Consider the following 24,728-nt stretch of genomic DNA (forward strand, 5'->3'; position numbering starts at 1 on the left):
GTCTCAAGGGGCCGGAGAGCTGCACACGAGCTGCTGACAGCCTGCCCATCCCAGTTCCTCCGTGCGCAGTGGAGGTGACTGTGTCAGTGACACCCTGCCTCCTGTGACAGTGCACAGCCAGCAGAACCCGGGAAGGGTCAACAGGAAAAGCCCCTCCTGCGACCCACAGACGTCCCGGGCTCCACGCCACGTCCCGGGCCCTCAGCACCAGGTCAGCACAGACAGTGATACTGAAAATCCAGAATCTTTATTTACAAAGACGCGAAACCACAAACCATTTATATGCTTAGAAGAGGAAAAACTTAGGGCAGGAAGGAGAGATGATCTGCGGGGGCGCCCACCGCTCTCCCACAGCGCCGGTGGGGTGCTCATCTATGTGGCGGGAGCAGGGTCTCGGGGGACAAGGTCCTGGGTGACTTGTAGATTCTTTCATAACATAATCCCCCAAATATCCAAAATAGACATGCATTATTTTAAAAATAAAACAATCTTTTAAAGGTTTAAATCAACGATATCAAAACCACGGACACTACTTTTTCAGGAAGGTGTAAAACCGAGGAAGTCAGAAGAGTAAATAAAGACGATTTATTACTTTGTCTAGGAAAGCACTTCCAGGACAGTGCAGGGGCGGCTGCACCGGGCGGTCCCACCACCCGCACCGTGGCTGGCCACAAACTGACCACAGACTGACCACGAACACAACGGTACCACACGCTGCGCTGGGCTCACTTCCATCAGTGAGGACTCACTTGGACACAACCAGTGCAGTTAAATACATATTAAGAAAAATAAATATTCTGTATCCCGTATTTACAACAGCCCATTGTTCTGTCCCCTGCCCCTAATTACTACGAAATCAGGAAACCATGATCTGACCGTTAAGCACAGTAGCAGCCGTACGTGTCAGTGTGGCACAGAACGTGGTACTACTAACCCAGGACCTTACTGAGCCATAGTAATAAATACACAACGTTGCAAACCTTCACAGACTTAAACGAAGAGGATTTTAGAGAAAGTGAAATGATTTTGCTTGGGATCCCTGATCCCCCTTCAGAACAAACCAACGCCCTGTGGCCTGTCCATGCGGGGGGGGGGGGGGGGGGGGGGGCGTTCTCCAGGCTCCTGTAGCTCCCGGGTGACAGCACAGCACGGAAAACCCCTTCCGCCTTCAGAACTTGAACAGGTCGATGAAGTGCTGTGGGGACACGGGCATGAAGCAGCTGTCGGGGTCGGCGGCGGTGCAGGGGTGCCCCGAGTCCTGCGGGAGGAGGCAGAGGGGTCACCACGGAGCACCGAGGCCACGGTGCCGTGTGGAGGACACGGACCCGCGTTACAAGGGCAGATGGGCATGGGGGTTTGTGAGCAGAGGCAGGTGGGCCAAGCTAGAGGGCCGGGGCCGGGGGTTCTCTACCTCCCTGGCCTGGCCCCGAAACGCGCGCTCCAACAGCAGGGCGCCCCCGGAGCTCGCACTCCGCGGGAGACCGGGATCCTGTTTCACAAGAGCAACGACTAAAGAAACAGGCGCTCCACAGACTGACAAACTAGAGAGCAGAGACTGGGGGCAGCTGGAGGCCACGCCAGGTCGAGGCACCTGCCATGTGGCCCCGGGCCTCAACGAAAGCTCACGGACACGTGTCCCAGTCCCCCTCAAACTGAGCCTGCCCCTGACGCACTGGCCCCAAGGACATCCCGCAAGCGGCTCAGGGGGGCGGCTCTGGCCGGCCGGGGAGCATGCGTGGACGTGACACGAGGCCTGGTCTAGCACGGAGGTACCTTGAACAACAAAGCAAGGCGGCAGTCCTTTGAGGTCGTGGAGAAAGCACCAGGAGGAGTGCGGGGAAGGGAGAGAGAGAAAGGGAAAGCGACGTTAGCGAGACAGCAGACCGCGAGCGCGTGTGGACGGGATCTGCAAACTCGGCTGGAGCCGCCCGTGCTGAGGCGGGCGGTGGGAACATTCTTGGAGCCAGCGCACGACCACCAGGACCCATCCGTCCTGAGGCCAGACCGACACTCCCCTTGCCTCGGACTCTGGGCTGAACGCGGGCCGGGCTGCAGCCCCAACCGCAGACTCCCCACGGCACAGGCAGTGCGAGGCTGCGGTCTCCCGGCTCGTACCGAAGACGCCTGGGCCGTGTCTGGGGAAGCCATCTAGTCTCCCGCGCAGCCCAGCACCTGCTCTGCCGAGTGCCTGCTGTCCACCTTAGTGTCGCTCCTGCATCCTCGTGCTCTGTCCGCGCCCCACTGAGCAGCCTGCCGACCTCCCCACACGCTACCCAGCCACCCGCCCACTGCCCCTTGCGTGCCCGCCACCGTGCGTCCTGTGGGCACCGTGCGCAGGCCACCTGGGGGATCTGCTCCCGCACGTGGGCGCAGACCTGCCGTGACCCCGCCTGGTCCCGCCCGGAGCCCCAGACCTGCAGCGTCCACTCTGGTGGCGACACAGCCCTGACCCTGGTCCTGGCCTCCCACAGGACTCCTTCTGTCTGGCTGCGCAGTGACCCCCCACATCACCTGCACCACAGTTCCGGGAAGCTCAGTGACACAGAAATCCGGTTGCAGAATGGACGGGAGGAGGCACAGAGCCGCCTGTGTAACCACAGAGGGAGGGTGCCTTCCCTCCTGAGGCCGAGCCCAGATCCCACTCCAGGACCTACCCCCACGGCCCCATGAGGTCACCACGATGGGTCTGTGTCGGGGGCCCTGACCCTCAGAAGCTGGGATGCAGGAGCCACGCTCCTCTGTCTGCGTCCACGAGCACCTGCAGGGTGTGGGGTGCACACAAGCCTCCCTCGTGCCCTGGGGCTTGTGACGCAGGCTTCCCCACAGACGGACTTGGGCCTCCCTCACCCATCAGGCGTGACACCTGCTCACAGACTCTGTGCCCTTGAGGAACCGCGTCCTACAGAACAGCTGTGACTACAGAACACGGGACCTGTACCGTGTTTTCACCGCGAGGTGGGAATCCAACTAACGGACGTCAGTGATGGGGAAACAAAATCCCACGTGACTCATGCAAACGGCATCAGTGAACCTCAGTTAAAGGAAGAGAGGAAACGCCCTGCACAGGACCGCACTCTCGACTCCCACAGGTAAGAGGAAACCACAAGTGACACTATCACAGACGTCCTCGGAGAGGAGAGAAACCTCCAGGGGTCGTCTCCTTTGCAACAATGCAGCGTCTGCCCCACGCTCCCTCCGACAAGCTACAGGTAAACGTATGGCAAAGCGAAGAGCAGGGTCGGTGCTGATGAGGCAGAAGCCGACGGCTGTCCCCCAGCAGCATGAGGGCCACCGCACGCGGGTGCACACGCGGATCTCACCTGCCGTCGACGGAGCAGGAGAGAGCTCAGGACGCGCGTATTCGTGGTCAGGGAGACCGTGGGCACACATGCCAGCGTGAAAGCAAATGACCCGGCACATGAGCTTCCCTCCCGCTGCAGACAGACCCAGCCCGGACGTGTGGCAGGGAGCCAAGGGGCGGACGGCTTCTAGCCTGCCTGGGTCCTCCGATTCCAAATGTGAGTCAGTAGGTGCTGGTTCAGTTTCGATCAAATACGAAAACCACGTGTCCCTCTGACAGGCTGGGACCTCCCTGCCGCAGGGGCGTGGTGTGGAGGGGAGCCGTGAGGAGGCGCTGGCAGGGGTGCCGGAGGCGCAGGGCTGGAGGCCCAGTGTGGGGCACCCGCTCCAAACGCTTTGGCCCCTTTCTCCCGGGCTGAGGGCTGGCAGCAACCCGGCACCACCCAGGACGGGCTGTCCCTGGGGACAATGTCCCCCGAGCAAAGACAGACACATGGCAGTCCGACACTTCCAACTCCAACCGCATGCTGTACGGCTCACGTCCGTGACTCTGTCCCCCACCCCGACATCCGGGGAGATCAAGCTCGCTTTCTCAGCCCCACTCCCCTCACGCCCGCAGCAGAGCCCGTGGAGCCCCCCGGCCACCCCGCTTTACCTTCCAGAAGAGGATGCTGCAGTGGCGGCAGAAGTGCAGCGTGTCCCCGTACTGCTCCCGCGGCGGGTAGTGCTTCTGCAGCGCGAAGTACATCAGCTTCCACTCCACGTGGCCCTTCTCCGACACGATCAGGTGCCTGCAGAACTGACACACCACACACTGCTGAGCGCCACGCCAGGGGCCCCGGGACGTGGACTCAGACCCCCGTGGACTGAGGCAGAGGGGGCGAACCCCGGGCCCCATAGCATGAGCACACGGGACAGCACAGGGCAGGCGGGAAGAGCCTGGTCTGCAGCGATGCCCACGACCCATATTATGGGAAAATCACGTCCCATGCCCGGTGTCTCGACACCTGCATCTCTGTACGGAAACGACCACCTGACTGAAAACAGGGCCAAGGACCCAGCACAGAGGTGGCCTGGGTGCCACACTCTGTCACCAAGGACCCCACGGTGGCACTGCACACCCACTAGCTCGCACATGATTAAAAAAAAAACAAAAAACCATAACAAAAGTGCCTGGGGGACTCCGTCGTTAGGCGTCTGCCATTGGCCCATGACCTCAGGGTCCTGAGACAGGCTCCGCGTCGGGCCCCCTGCTCCGCGGGAAGCCTGCTTCTCCCTCTGCGCCCCTGCTCGCGCTCTTTCTGATAAACAGAATCTTTTAAAAACAAACCAGGGACGCCTGGGTGGCTCAGTTGGTTGGACGACTGCCTTCGGCTCAGGTCATGATCCTGGAGTCCCGGGATCGAGTCCCGCATCGGACTCCCAGCTCCATGGGGAGTCTGCTTCTATCTCTGACCTTCTCCTCATTCATGCTCTCTCTCACTGTCTCTCTCTCAAGTAAATAAATAAAATCTTTAAAAAAAAATAAAATAAAATAAAATAAAAATAAAAACAAACCAAACCTGACCCAGGAAGCAGGAGTACCGTGCGGGTGTGGGGACACCGGAGCCCGTGGCTCAGTGGCCGGCAATATATGACGCGCAGCCTGGGGGACAGAAGCGTGGCGGCTCCTGCCAACTTTAACACAGGTGCCATGTGAACCAGGATTTCCACTCAGGTGCACACCCACGTCCACATGAAAACGTGGACACCAGCATTCACCGCTGTAGAATTCATCAAAGCCGCAAGGAAGAAACGACCCAGATGTCCACCAGCTGCGCAACAATCAGCGGAAACGGGTCCGGCCACGGAGCGGCCTGCTGACTGGCCACGGAGCGCCGTGCGGCCGGGTTGGGGAGCAGGGGGCCCACAGGGCGGTTCCACGGGGAGGGGAGGTTTGGTGGACCAGGGACTGGTGTGGGGCCAGGGCTCGGCGCGGGGCGTCTGTCCCTCAGGAACCGCTGCAGGGCGTGAGGGCGGACTGCGGCTTCGGGAGACGGAGTGGCCTCCCCCATGCACCAGCCGTCCGGCCCCAGGCCGCGGCTCTGCCTGCTGCCCCCAAGGCCTCTCACAGGGCAGCGCTGGGGACCCCTGCACCAGCCAGCCCCACGCCCCGGCTTCTGCTTCAGCCGCACCCGCACCCCCAGCCCACATCCTCCTCCGGCCTCGGACACGGCTCCTCCCGGCTCCAGGAGCTCCTCAAACAAGACCGCACTTCCCCAGGGCATCCGCCCGGAAAACCCCAGACGTGGTGGGGCCGCTGCACTCTGGTGCACAACACTGAGGGCCACAGGTGCCGTTTTCTCAAGGACACCCCACCCCTCAGCCTCTCAGAGGGACAGTCTCCCGGGGGCCACGTGTCCACGACTCTGTGGCTCCACCCGCCCACCCGGCCGCAGCCAAACCCACCTCTGATGGGAAGAAATGCATCAGGGAGCTGCTGCCCTGTGCCCTGCCTGCCCCACACCACCCTGCACCAAGCAGATGACCCGTGCGTGTGCGGGTCTCACGGAGCCCCGCGTGACGAGTACGTGCACCCAATGCCCAGAAGGTCACACGCAGACATGCCCTGAGCAGGCCCCCACGTCTGGGTCTGCGGGCGCAGTGAGCAGGGAGGGAAGGTTCAGAGAGCCACGTGCAGGCGCTGGAGATGGTGACGGTGCAGGCCAGCCTCCAAGGGACACATCCCACACCACGGAGCCCTGAGGCCACCACACTCACCTGCTTCTCGGCAAAGTGGTACTGGCAGAGTTTCTTCCACAGACGCCTGTCCTCACTGAGCATGGACAGCGTCGGCGTCACCTGGCCCAGTGTGACAATGTCCCAGCCGTCAGAGAATCTGTACAAGATGTTGTTGAGCATATGCAAAGGGAGGTCACTGAGTGTGAGGCCGTCATTCACCTGCCGGGGTGCAAACAGACAGGGCTGCACTGCGTGCGACACCGAGGAGCACCAGGCTACAAGGACACCGCACAGTCCCTGACTGCAGCTCTTCAAAACACAACACAACCAGAGACACAGCTGAAGTGTCACCATCCCTCACACTGGGCCATGGGAGCCCTGAGGCCCTGTGTCGAGAGATGGCTGGTCTCACGAGGACCCCGGAGGAGAGGCGGGAAAAAGAACAGAGGCCAGTCTGTGCCCTCGGCTCCCCCAGACCCCATCCGAGTGCAGGACTCACTCGTCAGACGTGCCACGGACAAGGGGTGGAGAGGTGGCGGGGTCTGAGAATGGAGCAAATCAAGTCACTGATCTGCCACGGAGGCCAGTCCAGCCGCCAGCATCTACTGTCCAACGCAGGGGCTGCACCTGCCCCCCACAAGCCTGTGCCTATGTCCCAAGAAAGGACGTGACCCAGTGTGCAGAACCCGTGTGTCGTGGTATCGGGCGGGAGAGGAGCACACACGTGGGCAGCCGAGTGTCGCAGCCGTGGGCTGGGCACGCACCCACGCCGCCTCTCACGGAGACGGGGCAACGGCTCTGACCCCTCACGGCGAAGATCCTGCCGGCTCAGGGATGCCTGCACACCTGGCCAGGGCCACACGCTTCTGATGTGGCTGGGTGACTGTCCTTGTCCTCAGTGGTCAGCCCCAAGGCCGGCTGGCTTCCTTCCGGCTTCTGTTTTCTCCAGTGGCCCCAGCAGCCCCGCACAAAGCACACACCCACAGAGCAATACTAGAGCAGGGCTGCGGGGAGGTGCTGAGAGGCCAGCCGCGCCGCTCTCATGTCCTTGCCGCCGCAGCGTGGCCGTCTTTTTCCAGAAATGCTCTCCCGGCCCTTTGTGGGCGGGGACCCGGGAGGAGGTGTCCTGTGCCCGCAGCAGGGTGACAAGTCAGGGCTCATCTCTGAAGATGTCTCGGGGGCAGCCCCTGGGTGTGGAGGCCTCGGCACTGGCTGCCTCTTTGGGGAAGAGCCCGGCGCCTGGGACATCACCATGCAGCGTGGTCACACGTTGTCACTTCAGATCCTACCAGCCACGGGCACGTGCGCATGCGCCCCCAACGGGCTGCACAGCATGAGCAGGTGACAAGGGGCTCATGGAGCAGCTGTGACCTCAGGGTCTCGCAGGCTGGCGCACAGCGGGGTCGCCCAAGATAGACTCGTGTGCCTCATTCCTGACCAGGTCTTCACGCCGTGACAGAAACTACCGAGACTCACTATAAATGCCTCCTTCTTTGGAGACAAGCTTCTGCGTCAGGAGCTCACAAACACCCTGAGGCTTGTCCAGGTGAATGAGGTGGGAGGAAAAACCCTGGGTGCATGAGGCACCAGAACCCAGTACCATAACCTGGTCTCCAGCCTGCGGTGACTGCTCACAAGACACAGCTGCCACGCCAGCAGTTTCTGCAGAGAGGGCTGTGACCACTCCAACAGGAAGGGGCATGGGCAGCCAGCCGGACAGTCCGTTGAGGCGCAGGGCCTTCAGCTCAGCCCCCCACTGCCCGGCTGAGCCATTCTGCGCCGCAAACCCCGTAGCCATGTCACCGTGTGCAAAGGAACGCAGCTCTGGGAGGTATTGCCAGTGCACCAGCCCCGGTGACCCCCACTCCTGTGGAAGCACATCTGTCCTCACTCCACGGCCTTGCGGGGCTATAGTACCCAGGAGATGAGGACAGAGGACCTGGCGTGAGAGGGGCCGCAGAGGGCTATCCCGCCGCCTGGCCGCTGCTGCCTTGAGGAGTCCTTGCCACCTGCCAGCGGACCGCAGCTGCAAGGGGTCCGTCCCCATGGACTGGACCCCAGACTCAGGTCCCAGGACTCACACACCAAGTCCCCGCATGGGCATGAGCTGGCCTGACCCCAAGGCACGCACAGTCCTGGCTGTCCTGCCCCGGGGGCTGCTAGGCTCCCTGCCCACAGTGACCCCCTGAATCCAGGCTCCCTCCCATCTGGCCACACAGTTCTCTTCCCCAAAAGGCCCTCTGCCCCTGGTTTGCAGCAGCTGTACAGCTGCCCGCCCGGGCTCATGGGACCACATCTATGCTGTGAAGAGTCGGCGTGACCGCAGGCGACACCATCACCCCCTGATGGGCCACAGGGAAGCCAGCTCTGAGTGTGCGGTTGCACCCCAGTCAGGAGGGCGTCCCCACCGCTGCCCTCCGTCTGTGCTGCCTCCAAGCTGGTGTCGACAACAGGAAGACCCTAAAGGAAGCCCATGGCTTCTCTGCCCTGAGAGCCGGCCACGGCGAGGAGAGACCTGGCCTCTGTCCTCTCCTCACCGGAGCGTGTGCCGGCCCAGCTCTGCAGCTTCCCCCCCCCTCAACGCACACCTCCCTCTGAATGATGCACTTCCCAGCCTCGAGCTCCCTTGCTGACGACAGACCCCCGCTGGCCACCTGCACCACCTCCTCCTCCGAGAACCACACACGACCCCAGAGGACAGCGGGGACGGGGGCAAGCACGGACCCTGCATCGGGGGCGGGGGGTCGCTGGTGAACGAGGCGCCATGACTCCTGGCAGCTATTTCCGTTTCCAACATCTCATCTTCCCCGGAAGGCTCATTACCACAACACCTCGTCACCCGTCCCCGTCTCCGCGACGACCAGCCCCACTGTCTTCCCACGAGCAGTCTAAGCCGCCCCACGGCCTCTGGCCCCGATGCACCTGGAACAAAGAGTCTCCCCAGTGCCCCGCGGGGCTGAGGCCTCACACTTGGGACCAGCGTGTCCCGTACCTTAGTGACCTGCAGGTCCTGCAGCTGCTGCTGCCAGCGGAGGACGGTCTCCAGACGGCAGACCCAGATGTTGATGTTTCCCACCAGCACAGACTTCCCGACACCCCGGAGGAGGATGCAGAGGGTGGAGCTCAGGTCCTGGAGGAGGTCCTTGATGAGCCGGGGGTTCTGGTGGTCGTCAAGGACTGGAACACAGCAACACACACCGTGGGAAGGTGACAGAGACCCGGCGCCGCGCCCATCCCCGTGGCACCGACGAATGCAGCACGGACGCACTGCAGGAGGGGAAACATGTGACCCCAGAGGCCTGGCGCTGAGGGACGGACCCCGCAGGACCCGGTCAGCAAGGAGGGGTTGGGGTTCCAAGGGGACGGGGTCCGTGCAGTACCACGGCATGTTCTGGCAGCAGGTGGAGAACAGGCTTCATGCAACCCAACTGTGTGCCTGAAAACGACTGAAATGGTGAACTCGGAGTGTGTGCATTTTACCACAATAAAGATACTGATGTAATGTCAATGCAACCCCAAACTGGCATCATTTTTGAGACCCCGCCAGTAGGATGAATTTAAAAGAACATCAAATATTGCCGGACAGCGTGATTCTGGGGGTGTGCAATTTCAGCTTTAGAATTAGCCGCGTCTGCTCTCCTTTACCGTTGTTCCGAGGAGCTGACACACGTGAGTGTCGCAACACTCGGACGCATCAACTCACGGTGCGGCATCTCAGGTCCCTCTTACTGTCGGCTGAGGATTGATCAAGACAGACTGAAGCACAAAGCCACAGGCTCTCCTGAGGCCCTGGCGACTAGGACGCAGCCACGCTGCTTATGGGGACGCACGGCTGAGGTGACCGACCGGCCGCCGGACAGGAGAGACTCCTCTGAAACCCAGGGACCCTCCCTCGTCCCGTGGGAGCAGCCTGTCCCGATACGACGGCGTCACCCACCCTGGGGAATAGAGGCAGCCCCACCTCCTCCTGTTCTCAGACACGTGGGGCACCTCTTACCCTTCTGGACAATTTTGTCCAAAACGCTGAAGTAGTTCTTCTGCGCTGCGCCGCTCAGGGACGTTAACTGGGATCTCGCAATCAGCTGCAGGAGCTGGAGGAGGAGAGCACGTGCGTTCCTGAGTTTGGAAGCAGAAGCCCCCACGCCGCCTTGTCCTCTCCAGAGACCCCACACCTGTCACGTCTGTGCTATTCCGTTGCCTCCGAGGGTGGGACACTGTTTCCAAGGGCAGATTCCACGAGGTTTTCGTCTCAGGCAGGTTCTCCTTGGGCCACCTTTCCCTCAGTGCTCCCCTCACGTTCTGACCACCGGGCCATCTCCCGTGGCCTCGGCAGCTGGGAGGACCTTCTGTCTCCCCCTCCCCCTCACCCCGTGTCGTCCCTCCTCCTCTGCCTACCCCTGCCCCCCCATCCCTTGCCCTGCGTCCCAGTGTGGGCTCCTCTCGGGCTCCTCACCCACCCCACAGCACCCCCGGTGCCCACGTGGACCCACGTCTGATTCCCTGCAGCCCCGGCTGGGGTCTGCCTTCCCGTCCACACCCCCGGTGCGATGTCGGGATGTCAGGTGGCGGGGTCACGGGCGCCCTCACACACCCCTGCTCCAACTCCCTTCTGCACCTGCTCTGCGGGGCCTCCTAGGCACCTCACCCCAATGCCGCTACCCAGAAAGCCACTGTCCGCACCAGCAGGACTTGTCGGGAACCCAGAGCCAGGCCTCCCTGGCCCAGGAGGCACACCCGTTCAGCCCCCCACACTGCTGCTCTGCTCTGGGTAACCGCACCTGCCTCCTGCCTCCTGCCTCCCTGAACGCCGGACTCTCCACCTTCCCTCCTGCTCACCTCGCCGGTTTCCAGAGGGAGCAAGGACACAGGAGACAGCAGATGCTACAAGTAGGACGACCACGCAATGACCTCGAGGGGACAGAGCTCCCACTAATGCTTCTGTAAGCAGTACTCTTCCTCTGCGGCAGTGACCGCAGACACATGCGCTGCGGGGCACAGGCGACCACAGCTCTGGTCACGTCAAGCTGGACATGCTGGAGACGGGCTGGAGACGGGCCCAGGCCTGCTCCCGGCCCCTCCTCTTCTCGCCCATGTATTGCCCCCACCTGCCGGCTTCAGCCTTCAGTCATGTAAAATTCCAGAAGCGTGATTTTTAAGTCTTCTCAATCTCACACATTTAACAAAAAAGGAATGAAACTGAAACTCTGTAATACAGAGCATTCCAACAAGCCGTCCTAAGCCCGTGACCCTGCCGTCTGCGCTGGTTTCCCAGGAGACTTCGGGCCCCAGGACCCTGTCCCTGTGCTCAGAGGCCAACGGGCATCACAGTGACACAGAATGCACTGGAAATGAGCCTCCCATCTGGGGATCACCTTGAGTAGATGATCTGTGAGTCGGGACTCCCGCTTCCTGCTTTGTCCCGCTTGTCCCCTTTCCCAAGGACTCTCGTCTTATTCCCAGACTTCTAGAAGGGGCAGTAGGAAGGGCTGCTATTTCCTTTAAATTATACTGTAACACATCTTACAATTTTACACGGGTTACCGGACCCCTCAGTGGATCTACTCATCACGCAGGTGGTCTTGTGGACAGCACCGGCGTGTGGCCTGTTAACGGTGGGCCAGGTCCCTGCAGACCCACAAGAGGGATGTTTCAGGCTTCGGGACGATGGGCTTCTGCTGATCCGCCCTCTGAAGGACAAAGCCCACACTTCCAGTACACCCCACGCCGGGAAATAGCCATCTACCATAACCATCAATTTATGCTGTATCACTTAAAAACGTCAGAGCTACAGCATCTAATTTAACCTTACTGAGGTCAAAGTATCAAGTTAGTTGAAGAGTGTCTCCTTTGACTGGAAACTAGCGTCTCTGATAATACTGAATGAGAAATACGAGTTTCTCAGAATTACATATGATACGATTTTACTACTATACAATTTTTAAACAAAAGACAAAAATCATAAAACTATCTTCCAAAGGTGACAGAACTATAAACAGGAAACTCAGGTAAGCGTCAACCTCTGAGGAAGGAAATCAGGCCACAAAGATGTCCCCAGATGGCACGTCTGCCGACACGCTGTTGGGAACGCCCTACCTGTCCAGTCGCACGCTAGACGCACACACGCTCCCGATACTATCCCATGAGAGTAAATATATTCTCTACTAAAGTAAACAAGCATCTGTGTGAGGCCCCACACATATTTCTCGGTCCTTCCTCTTTAACACATCTTGTTCTTAGGGAATCGACAGATCTTTCTAGTATGCTGTAACCCAACAAGTTTCTGGGGAGCAGACTTGGCAAACACCAGGTGTAGTGGCCTACCGCCAATTCTTGAACTGACAACAAGGAAGATTTAAGAAAAATGTATCTTTTTTGTGCTAAGGAACAGAGAAGACATCTTTTTGTGAAGGATCTACATTTTAAAATACAGAACCAACCTTCTCCATTTTAAAAATGTTTATTTTTTTATCAACATATAATGTATAACTTTCTCCATTTCTAAACACCTAGTTTTCTTGAAAAGAGAAGGAACCGTGGACTCAGTAAAATAACCAGTAATAAATTAATTATTTCAGAGTGCCCTACAAGTCAGTTTGTACCTTCAGCAGAACTCGCGGTGAGTATTTCACAGCGGGAGGAAATCACTGGCCTGAGCCACCCGACAATTCACGTCCACGGTGGCTCACTGGGCCCCCTTGCTTGCTCACTCTGGGAACAACAGGCGCCCAGTGAGCTGCTGTGCTGGCTGCGGTGCTTGGGGCAGCAGGCTTCCTACACGGCCATCATGCACCTGAGACCTGTAAAGGTTGACTCCGCACTACTGGGAACCTCACAAGCCTTTTCACTGAGCTCGAAAGGCCACCACTGCAAGATGTCACAGGACACATTTAGGAAGGTCACTTGTTCCCCCCGAGAAGGAAAGTTCCTAAAACTAAGAGCAGCAAGGTCTCCATCACTGAACACGGCCGTGAACCTGCCATCACCGTGGACGTGGCCTGCACCCTCCACTCAGGAGGGCATCCCAAGGCTTCCGCAGCTGAAACCATCCTCCTTCCAAACATCTGTGAACAACTGTGCTCTGGCCCGCAGGGAAGACGGAATATGCACAAAACGCGGGTGCTGTGCCCGTGAGTGAAACAGCCCTCGGTCCCACCAGCCTCCTGCCAGAGCGTCGCCCAGCTGCGAGGGCCATGCGGCAGGCACGGGGTGCTGGGGACACGGGACACGCATTCGCTCCACTCCAGAAGCTGGGAACCAAGCCCTGTGGCCCCCTGGGATCTACAGAGCCTGCCTTACCCAGGCTCCTGGGGAGGCCCTTCCCCCCCGCCACCCCAGCTTCTCATTTTAACGCTTCATGTGGACATAAGACTTTTAGGGACTGCCACTCAACCCCACAGATTCAGTACTTAGAAATATTTTGTAGGAACATATAAAACTGATGATTCGAATGCAGCAGTTACATGGAATCGTTGGAACGAAGTACCCAGCAGTAAAGGACTAAGTGAAACCCCCGAACTCTGAACTTTTCATGTGTGAACTGCAGGCGAGACGTGGGCCTTTCAGGGCATCCCGGGGGTATGGCCCCCTGGCCATTCACACTGCACCTTTCCTGGGGGGAAGACGGGGCCAGAGCGGCTCAGTCCCGACCGACTCCATCCTCCTGGTCAGTTGCTCAACCATCTCTTAGGGAAATCTGGTTTCCACCATTTAACGTTCTTCCAAGTCAGGAAGCTGCTAAAATACTCTTTCAGAAGACTGCACTTTTGGAAAACCCCACTCGTCCAGCAGTCCCACGACCCACCTCTCGGTGACCATCTGTCAGCCACGTGCAAACACGGCCACTCGGTGAGGACTGGCTCACCCCCCAGGGCGGAGGGGTTAACGAACTCCTCTCACAGGATCCCAGGAGGAGTCGGGGCCTAGAGAGTCGCAGACTGTCCCATCCCCCGCTACACCTGTTCCCCAAGCAGGTCACGAGCCCTGGGGACTGCCCAACGTTTGCTATACGGCTGAGTGTGTCTGCGGCTGAATCGCGGAGGGCGCACTCCCACTTCACAGAGCCGGAGAGAATCCGGCCCAGGACCCTGCACTCGACACCGTGAAAGTGTCCACCACGTTCCGACAGGTGGGCGAGGGAGCGGCTTCCCACGCTGGGGGACACGGCCTCTGACGCTGGCCACCGCAGGCTAACGCGAACCGGAAGAACAAGCTGAAGAGGAAAGTTACCATCGCAGAGGAAAGCAGGTGTTCCTACGAGGGTTTTAGTAAAGCCGAAGTAAACCGAACTGTCCGTCCATAAGATGCTCCGGTTACAGGCTCCCAGGGAGTGAGAGTGAAGAACCAGCTTTGCCACCCCCAGAAGATGAACAGTGCGCATCTGGGGAAACGCAGGACGTAACGACAAGCGCATTTGTCTGGAGGAGTCCCAGCCGCGTTCTCGGTATCACAGAACACACGGCAGGGTCCTACCCGGGACTTAAAATTCTGTGCGTCCCCACAAAAATACAAATAGGCAGGCACATCTGTTTCCAAAAGAGAGCATTTCCTGGAGAACACCTGGAAATGAAGAGCGGCCGCCCACGGGGGAGGCAGGGCCACGGGGGGAGGGGGTGCAGGGGGAGAGGGGCCGGGTAGGAGCAGCCTATGGAGGGATGGGGGGACTCACCACGCTGTGTGGTGGCGTGCAGCTCCCTTCCTGAGCGTGTGCTGTCCTCTAAAACCTACCGAACCAGCGAGCCAGCGCAGGAAGCAGAAGAGGGGGCAGTGTGCCAGCGACGGCGGTGGGGCCTCAGGCCCATCCGCAGGCCCAGGACCATGGACCGCAGGCACACATCCCACGCAGCCCAGATGAAGGCGTAAGCACTTTATACTTCTGAGGGGATTCTCCCCGGGGAGTCCCTGCTGCAGGAAACACAGCGTATCTAACCCGGTGCAAACCTCAGCAGCTGCTGCTTTCACAACCTTCCTGGAAAACGCCCACAGCCCTTCAATCCACGGCTGCTCCAGCCACCCACGCACTGCCCTGCTGTCCCCAACATTGGGCAGGGGAGTGTGGTCTGTTCTTTTCTCCCAGCGCTACAGGGAGGGCCTGGGACCCCGCAGGAAACAGGATGAGGATGAAGGCTATACCCACAGGAGAGACCCAACCCGAGCTCCAGCAAGGACAGACGAGCGCTGGGTCAGCTGGCCCGCGTCTGTCCTAGGCTGCCAGCTGTCTGACCACGGGCCCTCACTCCACCATGACGGACAAGGCCTCGCGCCCAGGGGGCTCTGTGGTGAGCAAAGCAGGCCAGGTCCCACGCTCAGGATGACCAGGCTGGCACACAGGCCACCCATGCAGGAAGGAGCCGGAGCTGGGGTTGAGTCGGCCCTGCAATGCCGTGCCCATCCCCCTCAACGTGGCTTCACTCACAGAGATGACAAGTGCTTATGGCAGAGCGCAGCTGGAATCTGGCGCCAAAGATTCTCTGAAAGTGTTGGCTTCCTATGTTTCCAAGTGTATGCTTAATTTTCTTAAGTAAAATCTTCAAACTTCCACCACATCTGTCCTTAATTTAATGAAAGCAAGCTCATAAAACTCACCAAAAATGCTGTTAACATGACTTATAAATGGGATAAATGAAATGTGAGCTGAATTATGGATGCGGTATTGAGAACTGTTCACTCGGGGCGCTGTGAGCTCAGCTGCTTGGGCGGCTGTGTTCAGCTCGGGCTGTGATCCCAGGGTCCTGGGATGGAGCCCTTCGTGAGGCTCGGTGTGGAGTCTGCTTCTCCCTCTCCTGCTCCCCATACTATGCCTCCTCTCTCTCCTCCAATGAGTGGATGAAATCTTTAAACAACAACAACAACAAACACTGTTCACACGCTAAAGGTCAAATCTTTTTTTTTTTTTTTAGATTTTATTTATTTGAGAGAAAATAAGTGAGAGCGCACATGAGTAGAAGGAGAGGAAGAGGGAGAAGCAGACTTTCCCACTGGGCAGGGAGCCGGATGTCGGGCTTGAGCCCAGAACCCTGGGACCATGACCTCAGCTGAAGGCAGGTGCTTAACGACTAAAGCCACCCAGGCGCCCCACCAAGGGTCAAATCTAAGCTGTAACTTGACTTGTCTTTTTCTTTATCAAGAAGGAAATTTCTCATGGCATATTATGAAATATTAATTGCAAAGAGTTGATAAGAGAAAAATTACTACTAAGTGAAAATATTTGTTAGCATTGATTCTGTGAAGGTAAATTTAATAGCTCAATAAATTATGCTAAGGCTTTCAAAGTAACCGGCCAGGACAATTTTCGCAATCTGTTCAAACACAGAGGACAATGGGAGGAGATGGGGGAGACGAACCATGAGAGACTGCGGACTCTGAGAATCAAACTGAGGTTCTGGAGGGGCCGGGGGTAGGAGGTTGGGAGAGCCTGATGGTGGGGATTACGGAGGGCACAGACTGCGTGGAGCACTGGGTGTGGTGCATAAACAGTGAATCTTGGAACACTGAAAAAATAAAGTTTAAATATTAAAACAAAACAGGAAGAAGCTGGTTTCGAATTAGAGACAGGAGTTAAAAGCACTGTGACGCCGTGATGACCACCTAGCCTGAAACTAGCGCACGGCGCACGTTCATGAAAGCGACGTGAGCACCAGTGAAGAAGGACAATGACGTGGTCAGCCGGCACAGGCGGCGTGAGCTCTGCTGGACGCGTCCGTGTTGACCCAGAGCGGGCACTGGGGTCCGGACTCCGCTCCCAGCTGCCTGACGTGACCACATACACCTCCCCACCTGCACAAAGTCAGGAACCCGCCCTGGCGCAGGAGGAACAGGCCCAGCCGCTGCTGCCCGCCCCGGGTTCTCCCTGCACAGTCACTCCCCGCTCCCCGGCTTCCCCGGAGTTTCCACCAACACCAGGCACACAAGTGACCCAATGGCTCAGCCCCAATTCTAAGTCAGCTACACGAGCTTGAGGAACACGGCACCTAAAATTATGTTTTCTCCTCTACAAAGCAGAGTGAGTACAGCTTGAAAAAATAACATTTGCTCCTCAAACTCAGACAAACATTATTAAAATTACTAAAGTAATCTAGTATAAAAATGCCGCAAACACTAACAGATAATCCCAAGAATGGCTTCTCCTATTGCATATAGGACTGTGGGGGAGACAACTTAGTTTGGATTTGTTTTCAGAAGACATCAAATTTCCACTCCTAACACGGTGAGAATGAGGACCACATCCACTCCAAAATGCTTACCTTTACTTCGGCAACCGAAACAATTTGTAATTGGACGCTAAAATAATACCAATTTTTATTCAGAAAACATGTTAAAATCACTGATTAGTGTCCATTTAAACTGCTAACGTCGGGGGAACAAGAGCATCTCATATTTTCATACTGAAGAGTGCGTATTAATTTCTTCCACACAAATCCTCAAGGAAACCATCACCGAACACCTTGAGAAACATAAGCAAATGACCCAGGATGTCGGACACATGCCGCCTCCCATCTTGTTTCTCTGTGTCCCAACATGAACAGGCACAGACGAGTCCGCGTCACTCGCAGGACGAGCGCCTCAGCTGTGGACGCGGGACAAGCTGCCGTAGACCCGTTAAGCATCACGACAACCCGCAGCTGCTCCCACGGATGACAGCGTCCGCCCCCAGCGGGCTCCAGAGCACGCGCCACATGTGCTTGTGCCGGAGAAGCCCACTCCTGAGCACACGCCCCGCAGTGCAACAAAGAATGCACAGCACCAAGCACGCGGAGGGCCCACCTCCCCGTGGAGGTGGCAGTGAGCTGAGTGGGGTGTCCCAGGGGCCCCAAGCAAATCCGGAGGTGAGAGCACATCACGCAGCTGGGGGAGAGCTGGAGAGCTGGCGTGCACAGAGAAGGTGCCAGAGCGCGGGCCGGGGCCAGGACCGCACAGGTGTGTCCGCGGCAGCGCGCGGACTCAGAGCATCTCGGAGGCTGCCTTCTGTCTTCGCTTTTCGCAGAAGGCAGACATGGCAAGTGGGCCTTCGGAAGGCAACCCTGCCACCTCTGAAGGGGTGCGAAGGGGCAGGCCTGGGGGGTGAGAGGCGAGGATTCCCGCCGGGCAGTGACTGAGCGGGTCAAGCCTCACGCACCTGGCCTCGGCACCTCCACAGTCCCTGGGCTCCTTGCGCCCCATCTCCAGGGAACGGCGCAGAGACTGCAGTGCTCCAGGAGGGCTCAGGGCCCTTTTGGGGGGCAATGCACACTTGCTCGTTTTCTATGTATCAGAAAACAACCAGCAGAGGAAACGTAGTTTCATGGCCATGACTGTTGGCAAGAGGCTAACGTAGGTATTTTCATTTTCAAAAAGAGGAAAGGCTCTTCCGCGGGAGGAGTGAGGCACGCAGAGGGAACAACGAACCGTGAGCAGGTTCGGGCGGCTGGAAGGACGGACTCTGGCCCAGGGGGGACCCACCTCGTCGGAGCTCAGCACCCGCACCCTTGTGGAGCTCCCAGCTCCACCCTGGTGAGGACGCCCTCCCCCGGGACGGGGAGGCACTCAGTAGTGGCCAGCAACAGCTCTGGACGGCCTGTGCTTGCAGACAGTGCGCGGAGAAATCCTCACCGAACAGAGACCTCTGTGCTCACGCACAGCTCCTGGCCACCGGACTCGCCGCACTCTGAACCAGCTGAGCGCAGCCACGGGGCCTCACCGGAGAACGGGCGAGGTGCCCCGCTGGCCAGGGCGTGCATCTGAATACAGCCCGCAGGGCCCAGAGCGCGGGACTCCAGACAGCACACGGCAGCAGAGGGGCCCACGCACACCGGTCACCGACGACGCCCTGGCAAACTCCGACCGGGGCCGAACCAAAGAGGTACTATTACCTCAGGTGTAGAGTGATTTAACGCACAATATTTCTGTCCCATCACTAATACTTTTAATTTCCTAGAAACCATTACAAGGAAACTATTTCTAACGTCTCACAGTCCTATTAAACCCGAAAATAACAGCATCGGAACCATCATATACACTTTGCCTATAACACACATTGCACAGGGTATACATCCTCTGTGAGCCGAGACAGAAATTTACTGTACAAACAGATGGCAGTGCATCCAGGCTTCCGCAGACATGGACTCTTCTCTCCTGCCAGCTCGCTGCTGGTCCGAGGCAGCGCGCACGCCTGGGAGTAACACGGAGTAGAACACGCACGTGAAACCACTGGGCGGGAGTCTCAGGAAGACCCGCGCTCACCCCTGGGTCTCCCACGGCAATGCACCCGAGGGTGCGGCTGGGTGACACGGGCAACGTGAGGCGGCCCCAGGAGAAAGTGCGTGGCATGAGGGGCGCTGGTGCGGGAGAAATGCCCAGCACTTCTGTTTCCTCCTGAGCTCGCTCCTCGTGCTCTGCTCTGCTATCAAACAAGCACAACTTCGCACCAACACTAGAACTAGTGCCTTAAATATGTACACGTGTCACCTTCAAATCCCAGCCCATCAAGTGTCCTCGAAACGGCTTTGAAACGAAGACTTACTTTGACTACGTAAGTGAATCTCCGAATGTCCTGAATTGCACTTGAGAAGTCTAAGCGGTTGAAAGCCTCTCCCAGAGTACAATAGCCGTGCCTCTGCAAAAACAGACACAGAGCAGTTGAGATCTGTAATTAGTCACTTAGTCAAAATGGAGTGACAGTTAATGTGATCAGTCTGTGCAAATTTTTTTTAATTTTGGGAAAGGGCATTTGTTTTTATGATATATTCCATCCTTAGTGGGGAGTAAAAACAGCAATGGTAAATGTCACGTAGAATTAAGACGCTACATTCTGCCATTCTCACAGACACGACGACAAAGACAAACACTTGGTAAGGATCCTGTTGATTTCTCTTGTCGGACAAGCTGGGGAACTTCAATCACACTGGGGTGTGTTCTAGGCTAAGCTCCTACAGATGCACAGGCCATCTGCCCGGCTACCGTGAAGATGGGTTTGCTGCAGAAACGCCCACGCCCTGTGCAGGGAGCTCCTTGCCCCATGGGTCTAGAGGGCTCCCCATGGGTCTGGAAGGCACCCCGCACACCGGGCCAAGGCCTGAGGCCCAGGGCTGGGGGTGACTACGTGCAGTGTCCGGGGGGGAGCAGAAGACACCTGCAGCGATACCAGGAGCTGGTCGTCAGACCCACAGGACCCAGAAGCCAAGGGAACAGGTGGACACGGAGAACGTGTTTTCGGTACTGGAAACCCTGCCACCTATTTCAGCTGCGTGTCCTTCATGACGGGCCCTGCAGTCTGCACCGGTCTGCACGGAGCTGTGCACTGGGTGTGAGGAGTCATTCCAAACTTGAGCTTCTGCACTGGAAATCCTGAGAGTATACGGAGATTTTCAAGTCACGGTTGTGGGGTTAGATGAACTCGTGACAGTCCTAGAAACATGAGGTGACAGATGACCCCTTGCCTCTCAAACAGATGGTGGGACAGGCGCTAGTGAAGCAGCTGGAGTGCACGCCCGAGTCTCAGACCAAACACACCCCATGAAAGTTGATTTGGTTTTGTGCCCAAATCCTAAGAATGGTCCTAATGTGTGCACAAACCAACAAGACACATGTTTTTAAACAATACACGTTATTAATGAGTATCTACTATACGCAGACTATTTTCCTGGGAGCTGTGCAGGAAGCAAAGGTGAATTATAGATTATAATCTGAAGTCCATCACTGCTGACATTTCTACTCCTCCTTGAACGGAACTGTAAATTCTAGTATAGATACAGATTCCTTTTCAGGCGGCCACCCATGCCACAGCGGCCTCTTTTCGGGAGGGATTAAATCTAATTGACAGACTATGAAACACTTGTTTGGGCCACACGAGCCCGCCTGCGTTTGGGGGGCCTGGTACCACATGTGGAAGCTCAGAGGCTGTGGGGCAGCCCCAGTGGGCCATGCAGACAAGCAGCAACAGTACCTGGTCCGTATCAGGTGCTCAGCCCAGAGACGCAGCCAAGAGTAAGAAGCCTGGCTGTGCTCCTGCCCCAGGGCCCACGCAACACCTCTGCAGTCTCACCAGAAATTTCCCTTTGCTGCTCACGCTGTCCTGACTGGCTCTCTGCTCTGTAGTCCATGTGGTAACACAGAGCAGATCAAGCATTACACAGGCATGAGCAGCAGCCAGTCAGAGTCTGCCAAGCGCACCTCTGACGGGTCTCATGAGCGTGTGCGTAAGCCGAGACCGAGCTCAAACCCACAGCAGTCCTCACCACCAACCGGCCGGATCAGTCTTCCGGCTCAGAAGCCAGCCCTAAGCTTCTGGGAAGTGGGGCCACATCAGAACAACCATCACGAACACTTCTGGACATCGTACCCCTACACTAAACAACTACTTCCTCAACCGTGCTCCCCGACTGCTACCAAGTAAGGAAAGGAAGAGCGTCTCAGGCCGAAAGGGAGGAGGCGTCCATGGGTACTAAGGAGAGAAGGAGGCAGAGTCAAAGTGAAAGGCCCACGGCCCACAGAAAAGCTGCCGCCAGCGTGGCAAAAGACAGGAGCAGGACGGGCTCCCACTGGTCTGGAGAGGTTCAGACTTCACCACAATGTCACACCGGTTCTAGATGGGGGCCACCCCTGTTTTCACTGCCCGCAACACACGAGAGCAAGGACACACATGCCAGCAGCACCTGAGCTCACACCAGCAGCTTCTGGGGAGAGGCGGTGGGAAAGCGTCACACCGTCTAAGGGTCCATCCTTGCTCTGAAACAGCCCTCCGGTTGACGCAGATCTGCGGCGGGGGCACTAACCACACACAGGTACACACAGGTACACACACGTGCGTGCACACACATGCACACACGAGTCACCGCTTCAAAGATCCTAGGTTTTCATCTGCTAGAATGTGAGCCAGAGATCTCATACTGCAAAAGAGAGAATTTATTTAATATGACATTACGTATTCAACAGAAAACACCAAATACACTCTTATTTATAATGGAATACTTACTTCTCTCGTGCTTTCTTTATGGACATAGATCCATTTCTCACGATAAAAACCTAGAATAAAAATTAACTTTGTTTTTAAAATCTGGCAAATCATTTAAAATGAAGATTTTTACGGAACTTCAACAGTTGTACATGGTAACAAAATTAATCTGACTTAAACAGACAAGAGATGCTATCACTTGGTTGAATGTCAACAGAATTGCTCTGTTTCCCGACACCAGTTTAAGAGCTGCTGAAACATCTTGACATGAAAAATGACTTCAGATCGTGTCACATCTTAGCAACTTGGACGAAAACTAGCCTATGAGAAACTGCAGTTAATAGCGAAACATAAAGGACTATAAAAACGGGATTTGTTAAAAAAAAAAAAAAAAAAAAAAAGAATTGATTAGTCATTAATTCTGAGTACCCTAACAAATTTTCTTCTTCTACTGTTGCCTTTTTCATGCAACTCAGTCCCTGAACCTCAAGGACGTGGCGACTCTGTTCTCCACAGGACTCCGTCTTCCCCAGCAGCCTGAATACCCTAAGACAGAGGCCAGCGACTCCTGCTCGGGCCACAGTGGGAAGTGGGGCCTGTCGCGCAGGTGAGCCACGGGCAGGAGGCTCCCTGCCCAACCGGGCCTGCGTGCTTCCCTCGGCTCCCAGGCCAGCTCTGCCTGGAGTCCAGAGTCAAGACCCCTGCGACCTGGGCTTTTTGCTTGGGAGCGAACGGGTAATTAAGCTCACGACCATTTTTCAGTGATTACACATGCATGAGCTGCTTTTGGGGTTTTGCTATCTTTTTTGTTTTAGCAAATCCTGCTCACTAAATGGTGAAGCTGCAAAGAGTCTGACAACCCAGTCGGTGGGCAGTACTGCATACAGAGCCGTTATTCACGTGTCTGTCGTCCCCTACTTCTTCAGACAGCAAATCGTCAAAACAATTTAGTATGTCAATATATTAAACAAGTAAAATACCATGAAATTGTTAATAAAAATGATCTTACATTGAGCATTTGTATCATTTCTAAAATGATCCTTTTTCCTCTTTTTGGACGTGTATTCCTGCTCTTCGTTACTGAATATTTCTTCATCGTCACTATTTAAGATACTGAAATAAAGACACATTTTATTAAAGACTTTCACACGGAGATCTTCATTCGGCTTTTCTTTTATAAAACAAGATATTGGCTTGCAACTCAGGAGACCAAAACAAAAATTGGGAAATTCTGAAAGCAACCATTGACTTTCAAAGCAGCACATTCCAAGTCTGAGGTTACACGGCTAATGTGTCCTCTGTTGTTTGTGGCGAGAAATCGGAGGTTTACCAGGTCCTTCTGAGGATGCCAGAGCAGGAAGGGCAGAGCACAGTTAGACCAGGCCAGGGTGTTGGGTACGCGCCACCAAGAGAGGCTCACACTTGACGGCCTTCACTGTGACACGGACGTCACAGACAATACTACAAACACTCGGGAAGTAGGTCAGTGGGAGAACATGGTGCCCAGGACAGACTCATGGCGTACCAATTCCTGAGCCAACATTTCCTTCATCCCCCCCAGGCTAACCCTAACCACCACTGCACAGGAGCTGGCTAAAGAAGCACCGACCGAACAATACGGACTGTTAAGACGCTTAACTGAAGCCAGGTGACAGAAAAGGTTGATTTTCCTACTTAAATACATCTAATTAAAAGCTTTCCCAATTTCTCTTTTTCTTTCTTCCCCATTTTTTTTTTTTTTGGCTAAAATAAGTAAACAATAAGGCAGTAACTCAACAACTTAAATACATTTTCTTTAAAAGGTACTTTATAGTTTAAAAAAATAATAACAGTACACAGCATTCCACCCCATCATAGGTAAAGGTGCACACAATTTTTATTTCCAAAACACCATGAGTTGGGCCAGTTAGAGGCTCGCAGAGAGGTAATGCGCTGGCTGGTGGAGGTCTGGGCCCAACACTCGGGCCGAGGGCTAATGCTGCTGTTTTCCAGCACACTCGACAAGAAGGCGGTGACAGCGCCACTAGCCAGAGTTTACATCTCACCAACGCAGCTGCCTGCACCAAGGGAATCCATTTATCATGGTCAGAAGACACTCACACCGCACTGACAACGGCTGTAAATCACCAGGACAGGTGCAAGTGCACTGACAAAAACATGTGAAGTTTCCCATTCGGTGGCAGGTTCCACCAAAGGAACTCCTGGATACCGGCTGGTCCCATGGTGCCACACTCAACCTTAGGGGAGTCGGGTGTCCTTGATCCAGATCCTGAACACAAGTCAGCTTTTCCAAACTAGAGCCAGGAGCACACCAAGGAAGGGCAAACATCTGCTGTTCTCCACTGACCATGCCACACAGACGACACAGCCTGCAGGACGGACCCCCCGACGGGAGACGCCATTCTATCCCGCAGACACGAAGCAGGACTGGCTGTAGGAGCTGTCCTTCTGGCAGGTGTATCACGGTGTGGCGATGGCCCCTGGGGCTCCCCATGCTAGCACACACACAATGTGGCCATGTGGGTAGTGTGAAGGTGCTCACTGGACTCAGTCAGGTCCCGGGGCCACACCAGGCATGGCACCCCACTTGGGTCCACACGGATCATCAAGAGAAAACACCCACTCTAAGGAAACGAAGTTGCCATTTTCACAAAGCATATCTTCAGTGGTTTTTATACTGCCAGGTAAAAACATACACATATCTAAGCAGGTAAGAAAAAGAAATGCTTCCAAGATTGACATTCAACATTTAAAAACATCATTCCATAATAAGCGAAGTAAG

General features: G+C 56.3%; 1 protein-coding gene across 5 annotated transcripts in view; it reads right to left on the reverse strand.

The window, feature by feature from the left end:
- Positions 1 to 228: 228 nt before the first annotated feature.
- FBXO25 (F-box protein 25) overlaps positions 229 to 24,728 on the reverse strand; it is a 51,054-nt gene continuing 26,554 nt past the window's right edge. The window contains exons 3-11 of one of the 5 annotated variants that reach the window (XM_059156161.1): positions 22,956 to 23,059; positions 21,968 to 22,017; positions 19,517 to 19,609; positions 10,019 to 10,112; positions 9,014 to 9,198; positions 6,061 to 6,240; positions 3,956 to 4,091; positions 1,774 to 1,800; positions 229 to 1,258 (exon numbers count right to left, since the gene is read on the reverse strand). In XM_059156161.1, coding sequence (XP_059012144.1) covers positions 930 to 1,258; positions 1,774 to 1,800; positions 3,956 to 4,091; positions 6,061 to 6,240; positions 9,014 to 9,198; positions 10,019 to 10,112; positions 19,517 to 19,609; positions 21,968 to 22,017; positions 22,956 to 23,059 — 1,198 coding nt within the window. In that variant the 3' untranslated portion in view covers positions 229 to 929. Of the gene's footprint in view, positions 1,259 to 1,773; positions 1,801 to 3,955; positions 4,100 to 6,060; positions 6,241 to 9,013; positions 9,199 to 10,018; positions 10,113 to 19,516; positions 19,610 to 21,967; positions 22,018 to 22,955; positions 23,060 to 24,728 lie in introns of those variants that run through there. The other 4 variants (XM_059156163.1, XM_059156162.1, XM_059156164.1 and 1 more) reach the window with 4 other exon arrangements.

Source organism: Mustela lutreola, chromosome 18 (assembly GCF_030435805.1).
Source record: "Mustela lutreola isolate mMusLut2 chromosome 18, mMusLut2.pri, whole genome shotgun sequence".
Classification (NCBI taxonomy): Eukaryota; Metazoa; Chordata; class Mammalia; order Carnivora; family Mustelidae; genus Mustela; species Mustela lutreola.